The sequence below is a fragment of the Lipophrys pholis genome (genome assembly GCF_963383615.2).
Source record: "Lipophrys pholis genome assembly, chromosome: 19".
NCBI classification, from domain to species: Eukaryota; Metazoa; Chordata; class Actinopteri; order Blenniiformes; family Blenniidae; genus Lipophrys; species Lipophrys pholis.
In genome coordinates this window covers 2705088-2727640 of record NC_137647.1, presented here as the reverse complement: position 1 = coordinate 2727640, position 22553 = coordinate 2705088, and the positions used below count along the sequence as shown (strand labels likewise).

General features: G+C 45.8%; 2 protein-coding genes across 2 annotated transcripts in view; one reads left to right on the top strand and one right to left on the bottom strand.

The window, feature by feature from the left end:
• Positions 1 to 1752: 1752 nt before the first annotated feature.
• Positions 1753 to 17707, bottom strand: LOC308124276 (myosin-4-like; the record flags this gene model as incomplete). The annotated part of the gene is made up of 38 exons (XM_080487199.1): positions 1753 to 1998; positions 2083 to 2178; positions 2349 to 2453; positions 3296 to 3466; positions 3543 to 3668; positions 4371 to 4574; positions 4659 to 4967; positions 5054 to 5178; positions 5263 to 5428; positions 5633 to 5816; positions 5907 to 6103; positions 6175 to 6293; positions 6368 to 6494; positions 7019 to 7408; positions 8400 to 8490; positions 8621 to 8766; positions 8855 to 9031; positions 9106 to 9348; positions 9702 to 9957; positions 10712 to 10848; positions 10933 to 11056; positions 11128 to 11245; positions 11597 to 11684; positions 12273 to 12346; positions 12544 to 12850; positions 12942 to 13112; positions 13188 to 13337; positions 13842 to 13960; positions 14047 to 14185; positions 15088 to 15191; positions 15264 to 15362; positions 15693 to 15756; positions 15833 to 15925; positions 15994 to 16102; positions 16179 to 16206; positions 16666 to 16822; positions 16963 to 17106; positions 17504 to 17707. 38 exons carry the CDS (start codon positions 17705 to 17707, stop codon positions 1753 to 1755), a joined length of 5907 nt encoding a protein of 1968 aa, XP_080343325.1.
• Positions 17708 to 21448: 3741 nt separating this feature from the next.
• The window catches only part of gas7a (growth arrest-specific 7a), a 30617-nt gene continuing 29512 nt past the window's right edge, over positions 21449 to 22553 (top strand). The window contains exon 1 of the mRNA XM_080487974.1: positions 21449 to 21488. Within this exon, the coding sequence (XP_080344100.1) occupies positions 21486 to 21488 (3 nt within the window). The 5' untranslated portion in view covers positions 21449 to 21485. The remainder of the gene's footprint in view (positions 21489 to 22553) is intronic.

Genomic DNA, 22553 nt, shown 5'->3' with positions numbered 1-22553 from the left:
CAAATCCAACATGAGCAGGATCGTACTCGATCATCAAATTAATAATATTAGTCAAGCATGTTTATTAATATCAGTATATATCACTAAAACCATGTTAACAAATTCCTACGTAGATCAAAGATTTCTATAATTAAAACTACATCAATTACTCATTCAACCAATCTGCATGAAAATGTGAAAAACTATCAGATTCTAAATGTTTGTTGATCGTAGAGGGAATTTTTCCAAATGATCCAAAAAATAAATAACAGACTGTAACAATGGACCTGACTTCATCTGAAGGAATTCGAGTCCCGGATTAGAATGAACTGGATTATTAAGTGTGCTTAAGTCCATCCATCTTCTAATCAGCTCCATCCAACCTGGAGACGATCTCACGGAGAACATGCAGACTCCCACTAAAGCACACCCACTGTCCCACCCAGGCGTTGATTCGGTTTCTGATGGTTTATTGGACACGAATGAAGGGGAAACTTCTCAAAACTCAATATTTCTCTGTTTTAGTCCACAATTTCATCATTATTCTCTCTCAGTCAAATACTTGATTTATTCCTTTAATCACTTTCCCCATCATGCATCATCATGTCTGTGACTCCAGAGTTAATCTGGAATATTTTACCCCTCGGTGTTCGTCTCAGAATCTATTAACTTTATTATTGCCTGTTTGCAGATTTAGATCAATAATAAAGGTTTTTACAACTAAACTGTAGTCGTCCTGTTTACACACACACACACACACACACACACACACACACACACACACACACACACACACACACACAGACACACACACACAAAACATAGCAAAACTTTTCTTTTTTTTTTTAAGTTTTATTGAAGTTAAGGCAACATACATCCACTACAACAAAATCACACAACGCAAGAAGAAAATCCAGAAAACAGTTTTGTGATTGAAGGTCGGTCGTGTCGTGTTCAGCCTTAACGTTGAGCGCGGGGGGATCTGAGTTCGAATCCCAGATCGTGAAAGAACAAGTTGAAATGTGTACAGTGTACAGTTTGGGCAGTGAAAACTTTAAAGGTCTGTTAAAATTTGAACATCACTAGTGGTGGGAAATGGAAATGCCACACAGAACTTTTATTTTTTTCCAAAAAGGCGAAAAAAAAAGGGGACACAAAGGGATAGAAAATAGGCAAAACACTGGGAAAAAGGAAGGAAAAGAAAAGGGAAAAGACAGCAAAAAAGGGAAAAAATTATCTGAAATGGACTTTTTGCACGTTTGTTGAGGATTAATTCTATGAAGACATTCTGACCCCACATCAGGTGCACACAGTGGCTTTAAATCAGGAATATCAGACATGAAGCCCGGGGGACAGAACGGACCCACAAGAGGCTCCAGTCGGATCAAACCACCAAGCTAATGGGGAACATTTTAAATTAAATTAGAAATAAAACGAAAAAAAACAAAAAAAAGACAGATAGCTCCCTGGTTGCTATCAAACTAGCCTAAAAGCCGCGCTGTCAGGGTGTAAAAACACCCACAAGGCAACAGTTCTTTTAGGACATTTGACTGTATTTTGGACCAAAAAGTTTCATAAAAATTTGCTTCATGTTGAGATTGGAGACATTTTAAGTAGTAATTGTTAAAATATTGACATTTTCACCACTTTTACTCTCCGCCACAATAAAGGTTATTATGGCTCTATATTTCTGTAGCACCAATCCTGCTTTAAATGAACAAACACATAATTGTTTAAGAGTATGTTGCACACTATCTCACAGCAGTCCGAATGTCATGAGAGCTCAGTCACGTTTACTCTCCGCTGTCTTTTGCCTGGAAAGTAAGAATGAAAGCCTGTTGAGAGCTGAAGGTAAAGAGGAGCTGGAGCTGAAGCTGAGCGGCTCACCTTCCCCATGTCTCGACTCTTCACTCTCATCTTGTTGATCTGGGACTCGGCGATGTCGGCCCGCTCTTCGGCCTCCTCCAGCTCGTGCTGCACCTTCCTCAGCTTCGTCAGGTGGGTGTTGGCCTGCTCCTCCTGAAAAAAACAAACCCCACTCAGTCAGTCATCCGGTGGAAATCCCTGCGCAGGTGGAATACTCCGGAGGGGAAATGGACTCACGGCCTCCTCGGCCTGCCGCTTGTACGCTTTGACCTTCAGCTGCAGTTTGTTGACCAGCTCCTGCAGCCTCGCGGACGTCTTCTTGTCCTCGTCGGACTTGGCGCGTGACGACGGAAAACAAACATTTTAAAACTTTTCTCAAACCCAATGAGAGTCAGCCGAGTCGGGGAAACGTCTTCCGAGACTCGAGCTGATTCGTTTGCTTTGAGATCTCAGAACTCCTCAGCGACAAACCACCCTGGCTCTTTCCTCGGCATCGGGTTTACCTGATACGTGAGCTCCTTCATCTTCCGCTCAAGCTTGCGAACTCCTTTCACCGACTCGGACCCGTGTTTCTGTTCGGCCTCCAGCTCGTTCTCCAGTTCTCGTACCTGCAGACGTGTGATACTATTGATATAGTCGACGCAATCAGTGGGTCACAAGGAGGAAATGTCATGAAATTTATTGACCTTTGGTCCTTTTTCTTTTTTTTTTCTTTCATCGTTTTTGCTTTTCTATTTTCCTTTTCTTTTCTTTTCTTCTTCTTTTTCACATTTCTTCTTCACTTCCTGTTTCATGTTGACCCTGAGCACATGGCCTCATGTTTCACTTCCTGTTTCCTGGGCTTCATCGCCAATCAGCCTCAGTCTGCTCAGACTCTCACTCACAGGTTGTTTGGATTCTTGGATTTTGATTTTGTCTTGTGGATTTTTGTACCTTTGACTCCCGGACGGATTCTTGGGTTTGACTTCGGATTCAAATCAAGAAGTTGTGCACAAAAGTAAGTTTGAACTTTCTGGATTCTGAACTGTTGGATCTCTGCAGGTCAGTGTCTTGTGAAACTCTAGCTTAACGTTTGACATTGCCGTGATTTCAAGTGATTCTAAAAGATATTTAACATTGACAAAACAAGTTTTTGTCAATGCCATATAAACTAGGTAATTGTCACCTTCAGATATTTAAAAGCTGACGATCAAAGACTTTGAATGAAAGGAGAAATTTAAGTAGGAAACTTTTTTTCTTCTCTGATTCACAAAAACAACATGTTACAGGATGCGTTGGACAACACGAGTCTACACATGTTTAGGGTACAGTTGACGAAATGTTTGACGACCTGTTTAGGGTATGTTTGATAGCACGTTTTATAACCTGTTGAAGGTAGGGACACCACATTTAGGATACATTTGACGACACTTTTGACGACTCCTTTAGTGTACCGTTTAGGGTACCTTACCCGGGCCTCCAGCTTCTGCAGCTGCTTCTTCCCGCCCTTCATGGCCAGACTCTCGGCCTCGTCCAGACGCTGCTGCAGGTCCTTCACCGTCACCTCCACGTTCTTCTTCATCCTCTCCAGGTGAGCACTGGTGTCCTGCTCCTTCTTCAGCTCCTCCGCCATCATGGCCGCCTGCACAGAGACAGCTGTAAAACAGCTTATCTGTCTTTCTGACTCAGACTGAAACGCAGAGACGAGCAGCACTAACGTCGGTGATGGCCTTCTTGGCTTTCTCCTCAGCGTTCCTGGCTGCCTGGACGCTGTCGTCCATCTCGTTCTGGACCTGGGACAGGTCGGCCTCCAGTTTTTTACGGCTGTTGAGCAGACTGGTGTTCTGAAATAGAGGAAATGATCTGTCGATGGTTTATGGTTAAGTCCACCACCTGATTCTGGACTTCTTGTCTTCCAATTCAGTGTTTTTACTGTGAAGTTGACGTCTGTTTTGCGAAAGTTTCCAAATACTTAGACTTGCTGCTGGGGAGTGAGAGTGTTTCGTTGTAGATGGCAGACATGCTTCTCGAGGTCCTGGTCACCACGGCCGTAGTAACTAGTAGTTGTGCACATGCTCAGTAGAGACAATCAGAACAATGTTTCCTCTGTCGTTTCTTGACTCCCAGTCCATATTCTTCTGGGACTTGGTAGTTTTATTTTGACAGTCGCTGAAATAATAATCCAACTTGGTGGTCTGTCCGCTAGACTGTCCATGTTCTCCCATTGTTAATGTTTAGAGCTCATTGTTCTCTGCTGCATGTGTGTGTGGTTTCAGTACAAAAACAAACAGCGCCAACTTATGGCCCAACATGAAAACTACATTGTTTCTGTGGTGATAGACATTGTTTTCAGACAGTTGCTCTGTAAACGTGAAACTTTTCTGAATGAAAAATGCAAAAACGATGCGTTTTCACTTGAAACGTTGTGTAAACGGGGGCTTAAACTTTACTGATGCTGTGTTTACTATTTCTGGAGTCTGCATGCACTGTCAAGATCAACCTTTCTCTTTCTGACGTAATAAACGTGTGCAGTGTTGAGTTTGAACCTGTGAGTGGAGCAGCTGAACTCTCTCGCTGGCGTCCAGCAACTCCTGCTCGGCCAGCTTGCGGCTCCTCTCGGTTTGCTCCAGAGCGGCTCGGACCTCCTCCATCTCGGCCTGCAGCAGGTTGCTCCGGCGCTCGGACATAGCCACCTGCTCCTTCATGTCGTCGCTGCTCCGGAGGGCGTCGTCCAGGTGGATCTGGACCTCCTGACGGACCGGACACACAAAGCCGTCAGGACTGGACGTAAACGGAGGGAACTCTGCTCAGCCTCGGACGCCATCGTGGCCGACCTTCAGCTGAACTTGCAGGTTCCTCAGATGCTTCTGGGCCTCGGCCGCCTGCCGGTTGGCGTGACCCAGCTGGACCTCCATCTCGTTCAGGTCTCCCTCCATCTTCTTCTTCACTCTGAGGGCGTCGTTCCTGCTCCTGACCTCGGCGTCCAGGTTGCTCTGCAGGGAGTCGACGATCCGCTGGCTGTTTCTCTTCAGCTGGTCGATCTCTTCGTCCTTCTCTGAGACCTTCTTGTCCACCTCAGACTTCACCTGGTTCAGCTCCAGCTGCACTCGAAGGATTTTGGACTCGTCGTGCTCCAAAGAGGCCTGAAGATGAAAAAGGAACAAGCAGCGATAACGACAAGAGACGGTACGCTCCAAACGCTCTCATCTTGAACACAGATTCTGTTCACCTCTGCTTCTTCTAACGCCGTCTGCGCCTCCAGCTTCTCCTGCTCAGCCTGTTTTTTGGATTTGTCCAGCTCGTGGATGGTCTTTCCCGTGTCTCCTAGCTGCTCGGTGAGCTCCACAATTTCCTCTGCAACCACAACAAAATCACATCCTCTTTGACGGTTACCAGAACATTGCCATCAAAGACAGAGGGAGTAGGTTCGGGACAGACGTTGGAGGTTCTTATTTTCCCGTTTGAGGGTCTCCAGCTGCTCCAGACATTCCTCGAAGGTGTTCTTCATCTTAAAGTTCTCGGTTCCCAGTGATCGCACCTCTTTCAGGGAGGATTCCAGCTCTGCCTGACCCTCCTCATATTTCTGTTTCCATTCAGCTAAAACCTGAAGACGGAACCACACGGATCCTCTCAGTCAAACCGTTTTGCAGAATATCACAGCTGCCAGTCAACTCTTTTAGGGTTTCTCATTGAGGCTGCTGGATGACTATTCAGTTGATTTGCATTCGGCAATAGACAGTCAACAGATCTTTAGCGCCACTTGTTACCACATCATCTGCATGCATGTTGACTGAAGTCGCGCTCAGACCTTGTCAAAGTTCCTCTGCTTCTTGTCCAGCGCTGCAGCGGCAGCATTGGACCTCTCCATGTCCATCATCAGGTCCTCCACCTCGCCCTGCAGCCGCTGCTTGGTCTTCTCCAGAGAGGAGCACTTGGAGTTGACGGCCTCCACGGCTTCCTCTGCATCCTGCAGCCGCAGAGCCAGCTTCTTCCTGCGGTGGAACACGGGTGGGGGTGGGGGGTGGAGGAGGTGAGACCGGAGGTGGTGGTTCACGAAGCTGGCGTAGAGGTCGGTTTCTCACTTGGCCTCTTCGAGCTCCTCCGTGCGCTGGATGGCGTCCGTCTCGTACTTGGTCCTCCACTGTGCCACCTCCCCGTTAGCCTTGGAGAGGCAGCGGTGCAGCTCGGCTTTGGCCTCCTGCTCCTCCTCGTATTGCTCTCGCAGCAGCTCACAGTCGTGACGGGACGACTGCAGACCGTGGGCCAGGGCGTTCTTACTCTGAACACAACGGACGCTCCCTTCAGACATCATCGGATCTCAAATGTCTCCACCCTCCATCAGATCTTTACCTTCACTTCCTCTTCGTGGAGCCTCTTCAGCTCCTCGATCTGCTGGAGGAAGGCCTGCTTTCCCCGGGTCAGCTGGGTCATCATGGACTCTTTCTCCTCCAGCTGCCGACACATCTCCGCTGGAGGATCAATGCAAAAGTCATTACAGGCTGTTCACGCGTCGCTGCAGCAGCTCGGGAGGCGGAGTCCTCACCGTTCTCCGTCTGCAGCCGGGCTTTGTGGCCGGACAGGTCGTTGATGAGACGCTGGTGCTCCTCCTCTTTCGTCTTCACCTCGTTCAGTTGGTCTTCCAGCGAACGGCACAATTTCTCCAAGTTGAGCTGCAAAAATGGGAAAAACAATCGATTACAAAGCGTTAGAGTACTTCTTGAAAGACCGTTTATCTCCAGTTAGCTAACCAATCATGATTTGATGCTTTCCTATAGGTATATAGTATTTCAGAATACACTGGTGCACAATTTTGCCATTAATGTCAATAATTTGGATTATTTCATAGTATTTGTTCAGTTTACTTATCAGAAATAGTGGAGTATGAGGACTGTTGTCCGCTTTAAACACCCCTTGCTGCATTCTCTCAATTTTATTACAGTTTTAGAAATTTATGACAAAAATGCCAAAGTTATGTAATTAACATGTATTATTTCATTACTGGTTCCTGCATGCTGCTTTATTTGATGTTGTATCAATGATATTGTCTTCAATATGATGAGATTCATATCTAAAATTCTGTGGTATCTTTGTTTTATCATTGCTAATTAGATATTTGAACAAACTTCTTTGATGCGTCTTTTCATTTATGGCATTTATTAGGTCGTCGTACTGTAAAGCAGGTAAAAGTTTCTACCTTGGCCTTGGCCACGCTCTCCATGTTGCTGGATAAGTCGTCGATCTCCAGGCGCAGCTCGCTCTTCTCCTTCTCCAGTTTCTGCTTCACTCTCTGGACGTTGTCCAGCTGCTCTCCCATCTCCGCCATGCTGTCGGCGTGCTTCTTGCGCAGGGCGGCCGAGGTGGCGTCGTGCTGCAGCGAGAACTCCTCCAGGTCACGGCGCAGCTTGAGGAACTCCGCCTCGCGCTTCTTGTTCGTCTCCACCTGGGCGGCGGTGGCTCCTCCGGCCTCCTCCAGCCGCTCGCTGATCTCCTCCAGCTCCCGGGCCAGGTCGCTGCGCTGCTTCTCCACCTTGGCCCGGGCCGAGCGCTCCGACTCCATCTCCTCCTCCAGCTCCTCGATCCGAGCCTGTGGACGAGGAAATACTTCATTTTGTTCAGTGTGCGAGACTTTAATCTCCTTGTTTCCTGCGGTCAGTAACTCAAACAAATACAGCACCGTCTTTAAATCATCTTTTCTTTTATGAATTTACCAGATTCAGTCCAGATTGTAGAGCATCTTCCTCTTCTTACATCCAGATTATAGAAAATCTTTCTTCATTAAAATCCAGATTATAGAGCATTTTCCTAAAATCCATCTTATAGAGCATCTTCCTCTTAATATCCAGATTATTGAGCATCATTCTCCTAATATCCAGATTATTGAGCATCTTTCTTCATTGAAATCCAGATTATATAGTATCTTCCTCTTAACGTCCAGATTATAGAGCATCTTCCTCCCACTAATTTATTCTACTTCAGCTAGATTTTCCATTATAAATAATTCTACATGTATGATGTTTTTTAGTCAGGCATTCACTCTGATGTGTTACCTTAATGCTGTTTGGACCACATCCACTGGTTCAGATTATTATGCTGATTAATCTCATCCTAGTAGTGCAGGTCAAGGTGTGAATCACTCAGCCAGCAGTATTTCGTTCAGCTCAGGCCCGTGTGATGACAGTGACGCTCAGATCGTCTCTAAACCTCGCAGACTTCCTGGCGAGAACAAACGTCTGCAGGGTGCTTGGCTGGTGCAGTGGAAAGAGTCTGATCCCTGCAGGACTGGCGGCTCCACAGAGCAGCTTCCACAGAGCAGCTTCCACAGAGCAGCTTCAAAGGTCTGCTGGAGGCCAGCGTCTGCAGGTCGGGGCTGTTTTGAGCATCTGAATGATTTGGTTCATCACCGTCCACCCAAAGTGGAAGATCTGATGTTTTTGCTCGTGGTTCAAACCAAGCTGGTGGCGCCCCATGTCAGATTTATAGTGTCAACATCGTTCAAAGAGTTTCTTTGGGATTAAATCCTGACATTTGACAGGCATTGAGATTAATTCTATCCTGAAACCGTGAGTGATTTTCACCTGGAGCTCTTTAATTTTCTTCTGCAGCTGACCTCCGAGAGCCTGTTCGTCTTCGATCTTCGTCTGCAGCTGCGACACTTCAAAGTCTTTCCTGTGTAAAAAAAAAAACATAAAGGAGGGTTTAAGACAGAAGATGGACGATCTCAAAGCTTCTCGTCTGTAAAATTGTTCCAAACATGTCAATTTGAGCTTGAACCCGCGTGGGAGAAGCGTCTGCTTACTTCTTGAGCTTTTCGTCCAGCTGCTGCTTCTCGTTCTCCAAGTCCATGATACACTCCTGAGCCAGTTTCAGGTCGCCCTCCAGCTTCCTCTTGGCTCGCTCCAGATCCATTCGCACCTTCTTCTCCTGTTCCAGGGAACCTTCCAGCTGGAAAAAAACCCCACACCAGCTCAGTCGTTTTCTGAACGTGAGCAGAACGCTGCCCTCCAGCTCTCCACGGTGTGGACGAACTCACGTCATCGACCTGCTGCTCCAGCTTGGTCTTGGCTTTGGTCAGAGAGTTGACTTTGTCCTCCTCGGACTGCAGGTCGTCCAGCGTCTGCTGGTGAGCCTCCTGCAGAGCCTTCTTCTCCTTGGAGAGTTTGGTGACGTTCTCATCCTGGCTCATGATCTCTTCGGTCAGGTTTTTCACCTGGATGCGGAGCAGACAGAGGAGCCGGTGTGAAGCCCCTCCACCCGGCCGACGCCCCACCAGCATTCAGTTACCTTGTTCTCCACCGCGTGTTTCTCCTTCTCCACTTTGGCCAGAGTCAGCTCCAGGTCGTCGATGTCCCTCTTCAGCTCGGAGCACTCGTCCTCCAGCTTCCTCTTCTTGGTGGTCAGCTCTGCGTTGACCTCCTCCTCGTCCTCCAGCCGCTCCATCACCTCCTTCAGCTTGGCCTCCAGGTGGATCTTGCTCTTGATGAGTCCCTCACATCGCTCCTCGGCGTCCTGCAGGTTGTCGGCCTCCTGACGTCAAACAACCAGTAGAGTCAATCAGTGGCGGCTGGTTATACATTCGTTAGGTGGGTCTTTTCATTATTAATCAACCGGATTTCTGCCACTTCATGGGGATGACACACCCACAGTCTGCTCAGGTCAACCTTCCTGTTTGATAAAGCGCACAGTTCAGGCTTGTTCAGGCTACTGGGGACCGATTTCTAGTGAAGCTGCTCTAGGTTTATGTGAAACCGTTAAATGTTTATACAGCAGGAAGATCCACACTGAGCTTCTTTCCTTTCTCCACACAGTGATATTTCACGGTATGGATTCACAAGGTTGAGCTGAGGTACGTGAGGTGTTTAACATGTTTAATAGCTCACTGCCTGGACTTGAAGCTGCAGATCGTTCTTCTCCTGCACGACGGAAACCATTTTCTCCTCCAGCTCCTTCCTGCGGTGGTCCGACTTGGCCAAGTCGTCCTTCAGCTTGGTGAAGTCCACCTTCATCTGGGCCATCTCCTTCTCGGCCTCGGCGCTCTTCAGCAGAGGTTTGAGCTTAAAGTACAGCTTCATCCACGGCCAGTGCTTCACGTTCATGAAGGAGCGGAAGTTGTACTGGATGGTGTAGATGGCCTCTCTGTGGAAGTGGGAACAACTCGGGTTGGTGTAAAGCAGCATCGATACCAGTTACAATTCCAGTTACTGCGTCTGAATCAGCCCACCCCCGTGACTGGATGTATTTGGGATTTATGAGTGTAGTATCAGGTGAGTCACCTCCTTAGTTTCCTTTTCCTTCATCAATTTAACTATTACTGCGCGTTATGAAGCGACTCAGATGCTAATGTTGTAAATATTTGTCATTCTGGGGGCTCGTGTTCTTCAGAAATCCTGATGGCCCAACAGAATGTTTAACGGCTCTTTATTTCTGGTTGTTTGTGGTCCTGGTCACCACGGAAGTAGTAGTTCTGCACATGCTCAGTAGAGCCAATCAGAAGAAAGTTTCCTCCGTCATGTTGACTCCCAGTCCATATCTTCCTGGAACTTGGTACTTTTATTTTGACAGTCACCGTAATAACAATCCAACTTTGTGGTCTGTCTTCTAAAATGTCCGTGTTCTCCCGTTGTTAATGTTTAGAGCTCATTGTTCTCTGCTGCATTTGTTTGTGGTTTCATGACTGTTTTCACAGTTTCTGCCGTTGCCATGGAAAGGGACGTCGTTTTCAGAACGATGCCGCGTAAAGGTAAAGCTTCTCTGCAACGTGGCCTCAGAATTATGGTTGTAACATGAGTAAAATCCTGTCAACAACTAGTTCACTGGACTTCTGGACGTTTTTGTTCCTTTCGGATCAGTTTTTCATGAATTGAAACGTTAAAGCTGTCGGTGTGTTTACTTTCGTGCCACCATCTTCTGGTACTCCACCCGGACGAGGTAACCGCGACAAAGTGCCTGAGTGGACATCACAACCTGAGCTAAGCGCTCGTCCCTCATCTCCTCCAGAGCGCCCAGCAAGCCGGCTTTGAAAAACACCTGAAGAGAAGGAGAATCGATGCATTTGACAATCAATCCCTCCCGTTACATCCGTCTTTTAACGTCTGTGACCCGCTGAACCACCTTGGTGTGTCCAAACTTGTACTGGGTGTGATCCACGTCGATGGAGCCCAGCAGCTTCTCCGCAGCTTTCTTGTTGTCCATGAACTGGCCCTCGGGAACGGCGCTGGCGTTGAGGATCCGGTATCTGTAGGAGGATTTTTAGCTCCTGGGTGAAACCAGGACTGGTGAAATGCTGAATGTCGGAGTTTTATTCACCTCTGCTTGAAGTCTCCGTAGAGGATCCTGCTGGGGAATCCCTTCCTGCAGATGCGGATTCCTTCCAGGACGCCGTTGCAGCGCAGCTGGTGGATGACCAGGTGATTCTCCATGGCACCTGTGAGCAAGGCAGCAGTTGTTACCTTCGCCAACGAACGTTGGCTGAGAACGTTGTTTTCATCTGCGTGTATTTATTTATTGGTTTGTATGAATTTTACCAACTTTCCACAAAAACTACTCGCCCAAAGTGTATTCAATTTTCAGGGATGGTTTTTCATCATCCAAGGACCAATCGATTAGATTTTGGGACGTTAATGGCTAACCGTTTCTGAATAAATCTCAAAAAACTAAACTAAACAAATGTGGCCTTGGCGAAGGTCTGCGCTCTACCGAGATAACTCTAGTTCTCATAGTCATTTTAGATTTCCATCTGTTTGTGCATCGGGATGAGCAGGAGGCCGAGGATCACCTGGTGTTTTGGTCTCGTTTGGTATCAGACAGCGGACAAAGTGTGGGTGAGTCGTTCTCAGGTTGGTCATGAGCTTCCCAAGATTCTCCTGGCGGGAAAATGAACACATGAACTGTCAAACTGTTTCCTCCAATTGTTTAGGTTTCGATAATATGGCTGGATTCTCCTCCGCGTCATCCACAGCTGGAATCAGCTGAATGGAAATGAGTAAATGGACTTTTGCTGGAATTGATGGCTTTAGCAGTTTCAACAGGCTTTACATGATTGTTCAGATTGATTCAGTCTTTCACACAACAAATGAGGTCACTGCTGAGCCTTTTACGCCATTAAAAGTTGTAATTTTGCCCAAAGGCACGTTGACACAAAGGAACAAAACCTCTGATCGTTGACTTGAAAGACGAGCCACGTCTTTACCAACCAAGTTGGTTTTCAGTTCTCAAGATGGTCGGATTTATGGACACAGATTCGTTTGCGATGCCTCTAATGGAGATTGTAAAATTAGTTGCAGTGCACAGATCTACCGGCCAAACCATTTTACTGAGGTTCCTTCAAGGTAAAATATATATTTTTACATTTTCTTACGTCTCTGTAAAAAGCATGTGTCAGATTTATAGCAATTGCTACGAGCATCTCCAGTATATACTTACAGGAATGATCCGTGGCCTTAGTTTCTTACCCTGAAGAGAGCTGACACCGTCTGGAAAGAGGCGCCCTTCTTCTTGGCTCCTTTCTTGGCTCCTGCAGGAGCTTCTGCACAGACGACACCAGGTCAACTGCAGCTCAACAGGTGAAAAGATCACGTCTCACTTTGCAATATTTCAATAAAAAAAAAAAAAGCGATTTTGAGGAAAGCTGCCGGAACCATCACAGAGGTTCTAGACCTCTGGACCAGATCGCCCAAGACGATGGGCAAAACGGAATAGAAACATGCAGGAAGCGTGTCGTACCGTCCGATCCGGAGAAGCTGGCGTACAACATGGCCAGCACTTTGACGGACGACTTCTGGTAGAGCTGCACCACCGACTCGTTCAGAGGGTCTTTGTTCTTCTCCAGCCAGCCGGTGACGTTGTAGTCCACGTTCCCGGCGTAGTGCACCAGCGTGAAGTGAGCCTCCGGCTTCCCCTTCACCACCTTGGGCTTCAAGAAGCAGCTGTTCTTCCCCAGATGCTGGTCGTACAGTTTGTTCTTGAAGGACGTGTCTGAGGATTTGGGGAACATACACTCCTCCTCCAGGATGGAGAAGATCCCCATCGGCTTTGGGAAAAGAAGATCATCGGTGATGATGAGGAGATTTCTCTTGCTGTCCGGCGTTGGTTCATGTTTTACATCAGACGGTGTGTCCTACCTTCTCGATGAGCTCGATGCAGGCGGCCAGGTCCATCCCGAAGTCGATGAACTCCCAGTCGATGCCTTCCTTCTTGTACTCTTCCTGCTCCAGCACGAACATGTGGTGGTTGAAAAACTGCTGCAGCTTCTCGTTGGTGAAGTTGATGCAGAGCTGCTCCAGACTGTTGTACTGTAACGACGAGTCTTGAACAATCAGATAATCTCATAACCTTTAAGGACAAATCAAAATTTGGAAGCACTTTACATCAAAGATTTCGAAGCCAGCGATGTCGAGGACGCCGATGAAATGTTGTCTGGACTGTTTGGTGTCCAGCTGCTGGTTGATTCGTAAAACCATCCACAGAAACATCTTCTCGTAGACGGACTTCGCCAGGGCTCCAATGGAGTTGTAGACCTGGCGGGAAGGAAAGTCTCTGATAACTCTGAGCAGACTTAAACTTTTATTTACTTTTTATTGTTTTTTTTTTTTCAGAAAATGTAACAAATACAAACACTACTGGAACAAACAGCAGGGGAAGGTCTAAATCTGAAGTAACATCTCGAATATATATCACTATGCTCACATGACCATATTAAGTATAAGTAAGTAAGTTTTTTTCGTAAAATAGTTCAACAGAGCATCTTTTAGATTTTTTCACCACTTCAAAGTAAATTTCCTCTTTATTTGTGAAACCAGTCTTTTACTTTGACACAGCTGGTAATTTTAACAATTCAAAATGTCTCCATTCTCTGCTCCTTGTCAGCGTGAGGTTGTGCATATAGATTTCTGTAATAATTCTCTTTAATGTCTTTCATTTGTTAATAGATTTCCTTCGACTCAGGGTCAAAAAACGGAAACCTTTTAACGGAAACGTATCCAGTAAAACTGGGCGTGGTTCTTTTTGATCGGCGCTCTCACCTGCTGGACGTTCTGTCCTTTGGTGACGTACTCGTTCCCGACCTTCACTCGGGGGTAGCAGAGGTTCTTCAGCAGGTCGGCCGAGTTCAGGCCCATCAGGTACGCAGCCTTGTCAGCTTCTGCACACAAACCAAACAGGCCATCCTACCTTCTTGACTCGTCTGTGTCCGTTTATGAGCAAGGCACTCCGGCGGACCGCCCTCACCCTCGGTGCCGTCCTGCTCCGCCTGCTCCTCCCGCTGCTTCTGCTTGAACTTCATGTTCCCATAATGCATCACGGCGCCGGTCAGCTTGTAGACGGACATCTTCTCTTCAGCGGTGAAGCCGAGAACATCAAAGGCTTCCTGCGTATTAAAGAAAGTCACAGTCGGCACTTTCGCCTCGCAGGAAAATGATCCCTGGTTTGATTCTGGGCTGGAGTACTTGTCCTGTTCGGTAGCTCAGGTGAGCAATACTGTGTGTTTGACAGCTTTTCAGAGTCGGAACAGTTTTTTGCAACAGGAAGAGATTGAGAATCTTCTACTGTCGCTGCCTTCATTAGAAATTATGGGCGGGGATCCATTTTCAAAAAGTTGCATTTTCCGTGGCTGAGAGCACCATCGTCATGTGAAGACTTGAAAACGTTATGAAAGTTTTGCCTTTTAACTTCAAAACATAAACGGGGCCTAAATATTTGTGTTTTGAGCAAGATAATAAATGTAGCAGTTTTTTCCACACTGCTTCAACTGTAGTTCTAAAACACTTTACATTGTTAATCACATTCACACTTTGCGTGATGGTTCAATCCATGGTTCTGTGTTTTGCTCAAGGACATTCTGACATATGAACAGTCGGAGATTTGGGATCAAACCTGCAACCTTTTGATTGAAAGGCGACTTGCTCAACGAACTGAGCCAACATGTGGATTAAAGATGTTCCGCGTCATTTCCGTCAAGAAAAAAAAGAATAGTCAGATGTACCATCAGAGGAAAACTTCATGTTACCTGGACAATGTTTTTCTTTTAGTAGAAGATACGGCAGCGGCCAACATCAACATGTCGGGTTCAGAAATGAATGTAAATGACCTGGGCTGAACTGGTTTTCTGTTCTTCTTTTGTTATGTATAATTGGAAATGAATAGTCTTCATTGGTTCCATTGATGCTGCATTTGGAGCGTCGTGTGTTTTATTTCTCTGCGTTCTGCCTGGTACTGACTGGCGACCATCATCATCATCATCATCGGAGTATAAAAGAGAGACGAACTCACGTCCGTCGCCATGATCTCCTCGGCGTCGTTGATGCTCTTGACGCTGATTTCTCCTTGACTCACGAAGGCGAAGTCAAAAGGGTTGGTGGTGATGAGGAGCAGATCTGGGAGGAAGGGAGGCGAGTCAAAAGTGTAAAACTGACGACGTCAGGTCGAAGGAGGATTTGTCAGATTACCGATGAGTTCGGGCTTCTTGTTGCAGGTGAGCTGGTAGAAGATGTGGTAACTCCTCTCGGCCGCCAGCTGAAACGTCACTCTGGACTTCTCCAGCAGGTCTTTCAGGAACAGAAGAATAAATCAGAATACTCACAGTAGCATCAGTCGGTTTGCTCAATAAATGCTAGAAATCAAGGATTCACTGATTCCAGTACCTGGTCTGATACTGCACAGAGTACTCGTATAAGATCCCCCGATACAACCCGGCGAGTACTACATGACATCATGTGTCGGCAACACATAGTTTTTGCATATCGTTTGCGTACAAAGTATGAATTATGCTTTATGGCATTTAATAAGTATTCATATCAGTACTCTGTATCGTCAAGTAGCTAAAGCTCAGTACTTGTACACTAAGTGGTATTATTGCATCCCTATTAGAAACTTACATGTCTCAATGTCGGCTGACGCCAATTTCCCGGTGGCTCCAAAGTGAATCCGGATGAATTTACCCTTTTTAAAACGCAGAAATAGACGACTTAACACGTGTGGAGTGACTCGTTGAATCGACGTCGCGTTAAAGACTCACGAAGCGAGACGAGTTGTCGTTCCTCATCGTCTTGGCGTTGCCGAACGCCTCCAGCAGCGGGTTGGCCTGGATGATCTGATCCTCCAGGGTTCCCTGCGGACGACACCAAGTTCCAACGTGGCTCCGAAACAAACGACCAGACTTCAACGTGTCCCACTCACCTTCATTTTACTGCTGGCCTCCTTCTTCTTGTCTGCCGGCACCGCGATTGTCGCGAAGTACTGAATGACACGTTTGGTGTTGACGGTTTTTCCCGCACCGGATTCTCCACTGAGGAGGGAAGACAGAGGTCGCTTTAACAATTACAATTGTTTTTCCAAGTTTTTAACGATTGGAAGCCACTCACGTGATGAGGATGGACTGGTTTTCTCGATCTGAGGATGCAAAACAGAAGATTCACATTTTTTTTCCACAACCCTGTTGAGGTACAATTTTGAAGTTTTGCTTTACGGTTACTATTTGCCACTCTTAACAATTTCAGAGATACTTTCTCTAACTCCTGCTCATTGAGCTATACGTTAGCATTAGCATTAGCCCCCGCTGTTGATATAATAGTCATTATTTCACTGAACTCTAAATTGCTGGATAAAACGCTTCACTAATCCTGAACTAACTCGGTTTCAGTGGATTCTCCACTTTTGCCTTATTAGAGCAAGTTTCTTAATCACTTAGCCAACTCGTAGCTTTAGCATTAACTCTTTAAAGTGACATGCAAACGCCTGGTCGGGCAAAATTAAACTTTTTACTGAATTGCTTCAGAAGATTATCCAGATTATAGAGCGTCTTCCTCATCTAACACCCAGATTATAGAGCGTCTGCCTCACACGTCGTACCTGTGAGCATGAACTGGTAGGCGTTGTCGGACAGAGCGAAGATGTGAGGTGGGACCTCCATCCTCTTCTTGCCCCTGTAGGCCTGCACCACCTCCGGGTTGTAGACCGGCAGCCACTTGTAGGGGTTCACCGTGACGCAGAAGAGACCCGAGTAGGTCTGAAGGACAAAAAGAGGTCACAATATGGGTACTTGTATCGGTACTCAGTGCCGGCAAGTAGCACCACCTGCCATCGAGTACAATCAATCAGTTTTCAATGGGACCAAAGTCGAGCCTTTGGCTTTCCCTCCGGACTTACGTAGATCATCCAGGCAGCGTAGCGCTCCTTCAGGTTGAAGAGCACGGCCGGCTCGTGGAGGTGCGTCATCATCACCATGTCCTCGATCTTGTCGAACTTCGGAGGATTCATGGGCAACACCTGATCCTCCCTGACGGTCAGCGTCTGGAGAGACAGAGACGGAAGCATCAGAGAAGAGAAACAAGGCAACTGTGAGATGTTTTTCTACACCGATGGACAGAGGAATTTCGTTCTGGGGACCCTCATCTGTCCGTCTCTATTTTTCCTGATAGGATTCAGTACCTGCCGTCATGATCAGTTCTTTACAGTATTCAGATTCACAGTTTTCTATCTGTCAAACCTTCCCGCCACGCTTTCAGGTAGAAATTGGTGTTTTTTTGGTGTCCGTCCAAAAATCCGGGGTGTCCAAAATTAATTTGTCTAGTGCGGGGTGGGGTGGGGGGGGGAGTAGACTTTGAACTCTGAAATAGTTTCTACTGAGCTTTTTTTTTTTTTCTCCTCCACACATTGACCAGCCTGTGACAACCTCCCGTCCACCCACTCTGTCGTCTTGGGTCTTGACGGTGACTCTCCCCTCCTCCCGGTCCTGGACTTCGGCCTTGACGTACAGCTCCTTCTCCTCGGCAACGAAACACGCCGTCTTGCCGTCGAACGGTCGGGACTGAGCCTCCGTCCTCTCCCGCTCCGACTTCCGGAGGTACTGACCAGCCTCCCCGAAAACTGCCATCTCCCCGTCCATGCTCATCGTCTCCTCCTGAATCAAACAGGGGAAAAAAAACCTCCGTCAGGATCTCCGAGACGCTTTCGGTTGGATCCCGGTGGAGTGGACCTCACCTGGTTCACCCTGAAGATCCAAACGCTGCAAGAAGAAGTCCTCCAGGAGCGATACCTTCTCGGAACCGCAGCACTCCTTTTATATCCCTCCATTGTCGTTGGTGTGAAGCCTCCTTCCTCTACATGGGCATGCGACGGTGTGAGCGACAGAAACTCAGAGGAGATGCGGACTTATTTTTAGCTTCGTACACCTTAAACCGGGAGTGTCAAACACAGATTACTTCAGGGGTCACATGCAGCCCAGTTTCATCTCGAGAGGACCGGACCGGTACAATAGTGCCACAATAACCTTTTTATTTAAGTTTATTTTTGTTGTGGAGCAAAAAATATGAGATGAAAATGTTTATTTTCACACAAAAACAATCAACAACTGGAAGAAAATGCAGTAAAATGTCAGAAAAACTGTTGCATTCTGGGTTTTTTCACAAACTTCCCCCCCCCCCAGACAACATCTCAGTTCAGCTCTGTGTTTTGTGTTGCAACTTTTAAGAAATGTTTAAAAAAATTTTATCAGTTTTCTTAGACATTTTCTTGACGGTTTGGCAGTTTGGAGGCAGATTTTTTGCTTCTTGTTTGACACCGCTGCTTTAAACTGTCTCATATTACCAACAGCTTAACTCAAACTTTGATCACATAACACACACACACACACACACACACACACACACACACACACACACACACACACACACACACACACACACACACACACACACACACACACACACACACAGACAAAACTCAAAGACACACAGTTAATTTAATATATGAATAAAGTGTATTTATTTCAAAGCACAACTAAAAAATGTATTTAATATAGATTAAACATATATTTTAGCCTCTTCCTGGTGATTTGTTTGCATTATAGTCAAATAGAAATCTTAAGAATTAACATGTTTTAAGGTCAAAATTGTGATGTGTTTGTGTTTGTCAGTGTTGATTTGTAGTTCAAATGGTTTCAGGAAGTTAAATATTATACATTTTTAAACAGATCAGACTCAGTTGTGCGTTTACATGCTGGAAGAATGATAAAACACATGACCAGTCAAATGTTTGGACACTTTCTCATTTATTTTCATGAACATTTATACACTGTCGATTTTCACTTTGAACTATGAATGAACACATATGGAATTATGCAGTAAACAAAAATAGTTTAACTCAAAACACATTTTATATTTTAGATTAGGTTGTATTTTATTTATCCAATAACAGGGACATTTACTTGTCAGAGCAGCAGAGAGGTAAAAATAGAAGAAGCACAATATACAATACAATTAATACAGAAAAAGAAACACTCCACTGCTTTGTACCCTCCGGATATTCTCTATAGAGCTTTAGGAGGTAGAACACCAACATCCGTATGGACGGACGAGGAATTGGATGCTATTCTGGGTGACTCGACTATAAAACTACCATTATGGATCATAAAATGAGAATATGACCTGGGAGTCATGACATCCTGGTGGAAACATTGTCGTTGGCCATCTACTGAGCATGTGCAGAACAACTATTTACTGCAACTGAGGTGTGCGTGACTAGTAGCAGCGTTTCCACCATTAACAAGGAGACCGACCCCGATTGGTTGCAGAAAGTCTTGTTCTTCGCCCGTTTGTACGGCGACCCGTTTTCACGGCGACCCGTTTTCACTTTGAAATAGTGTTAACGGGTCAACCCAGGAGGTACCATTATGGTCTAATCATCTGAGCCCACACAAGCATTTACCACTGCTGACCTGCAGTAACCTGGACCCAGACAAGAAGCCACCTCACTGCATCTATCATCAACCCTCCCAGGTACGCCGTTCATTTTTAGCCCACTTGGTATCGGAGCAGCTCAGCCGCTGAATCACGCTGCGAAGCTGTGAATTGAAAAAGCTCCCGCAGAGCTCCTCCTCAAAGCTTCGGGTTATTTATACGCCCCGTTACAAGGAAACCGGCTGAATATTCTCCCGTTCTGAGACCCAGGTTATTAGAGGCCGGACACTCGCACAGCCTCCGCCGGTGGATCTGAGGAGGGTTGATTCTGTTCTTTTTAGAGGGATTATTGCCGGCAGCTGGTGCGGAAATAAAGGCCGTCAAAGTCAGAGAGGCCTACAGTTGTTTTAACAATGAGGTGGCGGAGCCAGGCCAAGCCAAACATTGTTCACTGTGTGTGTGTGTGTGTGTGTGTGTGTGTGTGTGTGTGTGTGTGTGTGTGTGTGTGTGTGTGTGTGTGTGTGTGTGTGTGTGTGTGTGTGTGTGTGTGTGTGTGTGTGTGTGTGTGTGTGTGTGTGTGTGTGTGTGTGTGTGTCCGTCACACACCCCATCACCTCGGATACTCCCGTTGGTGGCTTTGTGGAGAGTCACGTGGCCGTGAGGTCACGTCAAGGTGAAGGAAGTTGACGGGATTTCGGCGTCGGGTTTCGTTCCGGCGGCCTGATGGTTGATATCAGCTGCACATCAAAGTGTCTTTGAACTCTGTGACATCGCCTCAATTTCCCGCCAAAATAATTTACCTCCAAAACGCCAGTAGAAATGTAAACCTTTTAAATCAGCAATGGTTTCCTGGACGACAAACAGAAATTTGAGTTTTTAAATACTCTGAAAAAACACTGAGAAGTCAAGACCGCTGCTTTGTACTCATGTGTACTGCAGTTATATATACATAAGTAACATTAACAGTGGCCTGTACTACTCACTGGGCTGACATCCAGATTATAGATCATCTTCCTCCTCTAACACCCAGATTATAAAGCATCCGCCTCCTTTTACATCCAGATTATAGAGCATCTTCCTCGTTTAACATCCAGATTATAGAATATCTTCCTCCTGCTAATTTTTGTAACTTTAAATATCTTTACCAAATGTTAATCCAGATCCTGTTGGTGTTACTAGTCAGACATCTTGATACTTTTGTTCATAGTAAATATTTACGATAAATTCGACTGTACAGATGTAAGATACCTTCTCTAAAGGATCCAACCAAACCAACAGAGGTGGAATTATCCGACATTAAAGCCTCCTAAAGATCACACAGACATGAGTTCAATAAATAAATATTAAACCTGAATTCCACACCGACTCGTCGTCTTGCTGTCGGAGAAACAAAGCGGCTGAAATAAAAGAGGGATTAAAAAAGGAAAATGAAGCTATATTTACTTCGTTGTCTGTTTTGATGTTTTCTTTAATTGAGGATCAAATAGACTCACTGGAGAATAAAATCCAGTGGATTAAAAAGCAGCGGCCTCAAACACTCCAGTTCATCTCATGGTGACAAAAAGAGGACGTCTGACTCTTTTCTTTTTCTTTTTTTCAACTCTGATTGGGTCGAATGCTCTGTTTTTGAAGAGGTTCCTCTGTGGAGACAAACGTCTTCATTCTGCCGAGGACACAGAGCCGGTCTGTTAGAGACCATGCCGGGTGGACAGAAGAGTCTTTGTTGTGTCTCCAGAGCCTCTCACACTGTCCAGCTTTGTGTCCGTCCGGAAGCAGATGCCCGACCGCTGGACACGTTCCGTCCAACAAAGACCCGCTGAGAATGAATCAAACCTCCAGCTGTGTTTCGCCGTCGGTGCGATTCCACCCAGAAAGACGTCCAGTGTTCGTCCTGCAGACTCGCTGTGGACAGGACGGAGATCTGATAATCCCTCCTGTCTCTCCGTCCATGTTTCAGTCGCTGGTTGACAGACGACTCGGCTGCACATCAACATGGTAGGATCTCCATTTTTAATTGTTTCCAGACTTTTGATGTTTGCCGATGATGTGATGCTTTCTGTGTTTGCATCTGAAGTTTAAAAATCCACGTCTCTGGATTCAACAGCGTAACGAGCCCACAAGACAGAGGTCGATAGATAATTGTAACTGTGACATTTTTGCATTTATTGTGAAACACAAAAACTCATTTTGACGTGTTTCAGTCCATTATAGGATTTCTTGTTGAATACATAACGACGCAAGATTAAATCTTTTTCTTTCAAAACATTTGAATTTATTGTTGAACTTGGTGATTAGCATTAGCAATAGCTTTAGCATTGGCTTTAGCATCAGCTCTAGCATTAGCTGTGTTCATGGTTTTCTTATTTAACTTGAAATGTAATTTTTTTCACTTCAGAATTGACTAATAATAATAATAATAATACATTTTACTTCAAAACACTCAATGACACTGTACAAAACACACATTTTAACAATGCTGTTAAAACAAGTTAAAAAACAACCATCTGTAGTAGTAAAACAAGACATTCAATCGATATGAAGACTTTTCTGCTAGAAATGTATAGATTATAGAGCGTCTTTCTCCATAACATCCAGATTATAGAGCGTTTTCTTGATATTCTGAACGCAGGCAGCGCTTACAGCTCTGCTGACCCTCCAACACAATCACAGGATCTTTGTTTTTCCTCTCTTTCCTCCGTTCCTCACTCTTCCTCAGTCTTCCTCACTCTTCCTCGTGTGCAGTGTGATTGTTTCAGGCTCCCTCTTGTTTTTTTTATAATTGCTGCAGTTTTAAAACACGCCGCCGCCGCCTCTGACGCCTCAGGGCAACGGAAACACACCGTGTGGAAAAACGGAGCACTTTTAACTTCAGCTGGAGCGTCTTTAAATTACAAGCCAGCACTTTGTAATTTTCATCGCTTCACAAAGCTGAAACATTAGAAGCAGCCAGCAGAGTCCCCATTAATGAAGTCGTCAATTTAACTGATTTCTCATATTTTCTGAGACACGAACCCCACGACAAGACAGATTGTAGAGAATCGTCCTCCTCTAACATCCAGA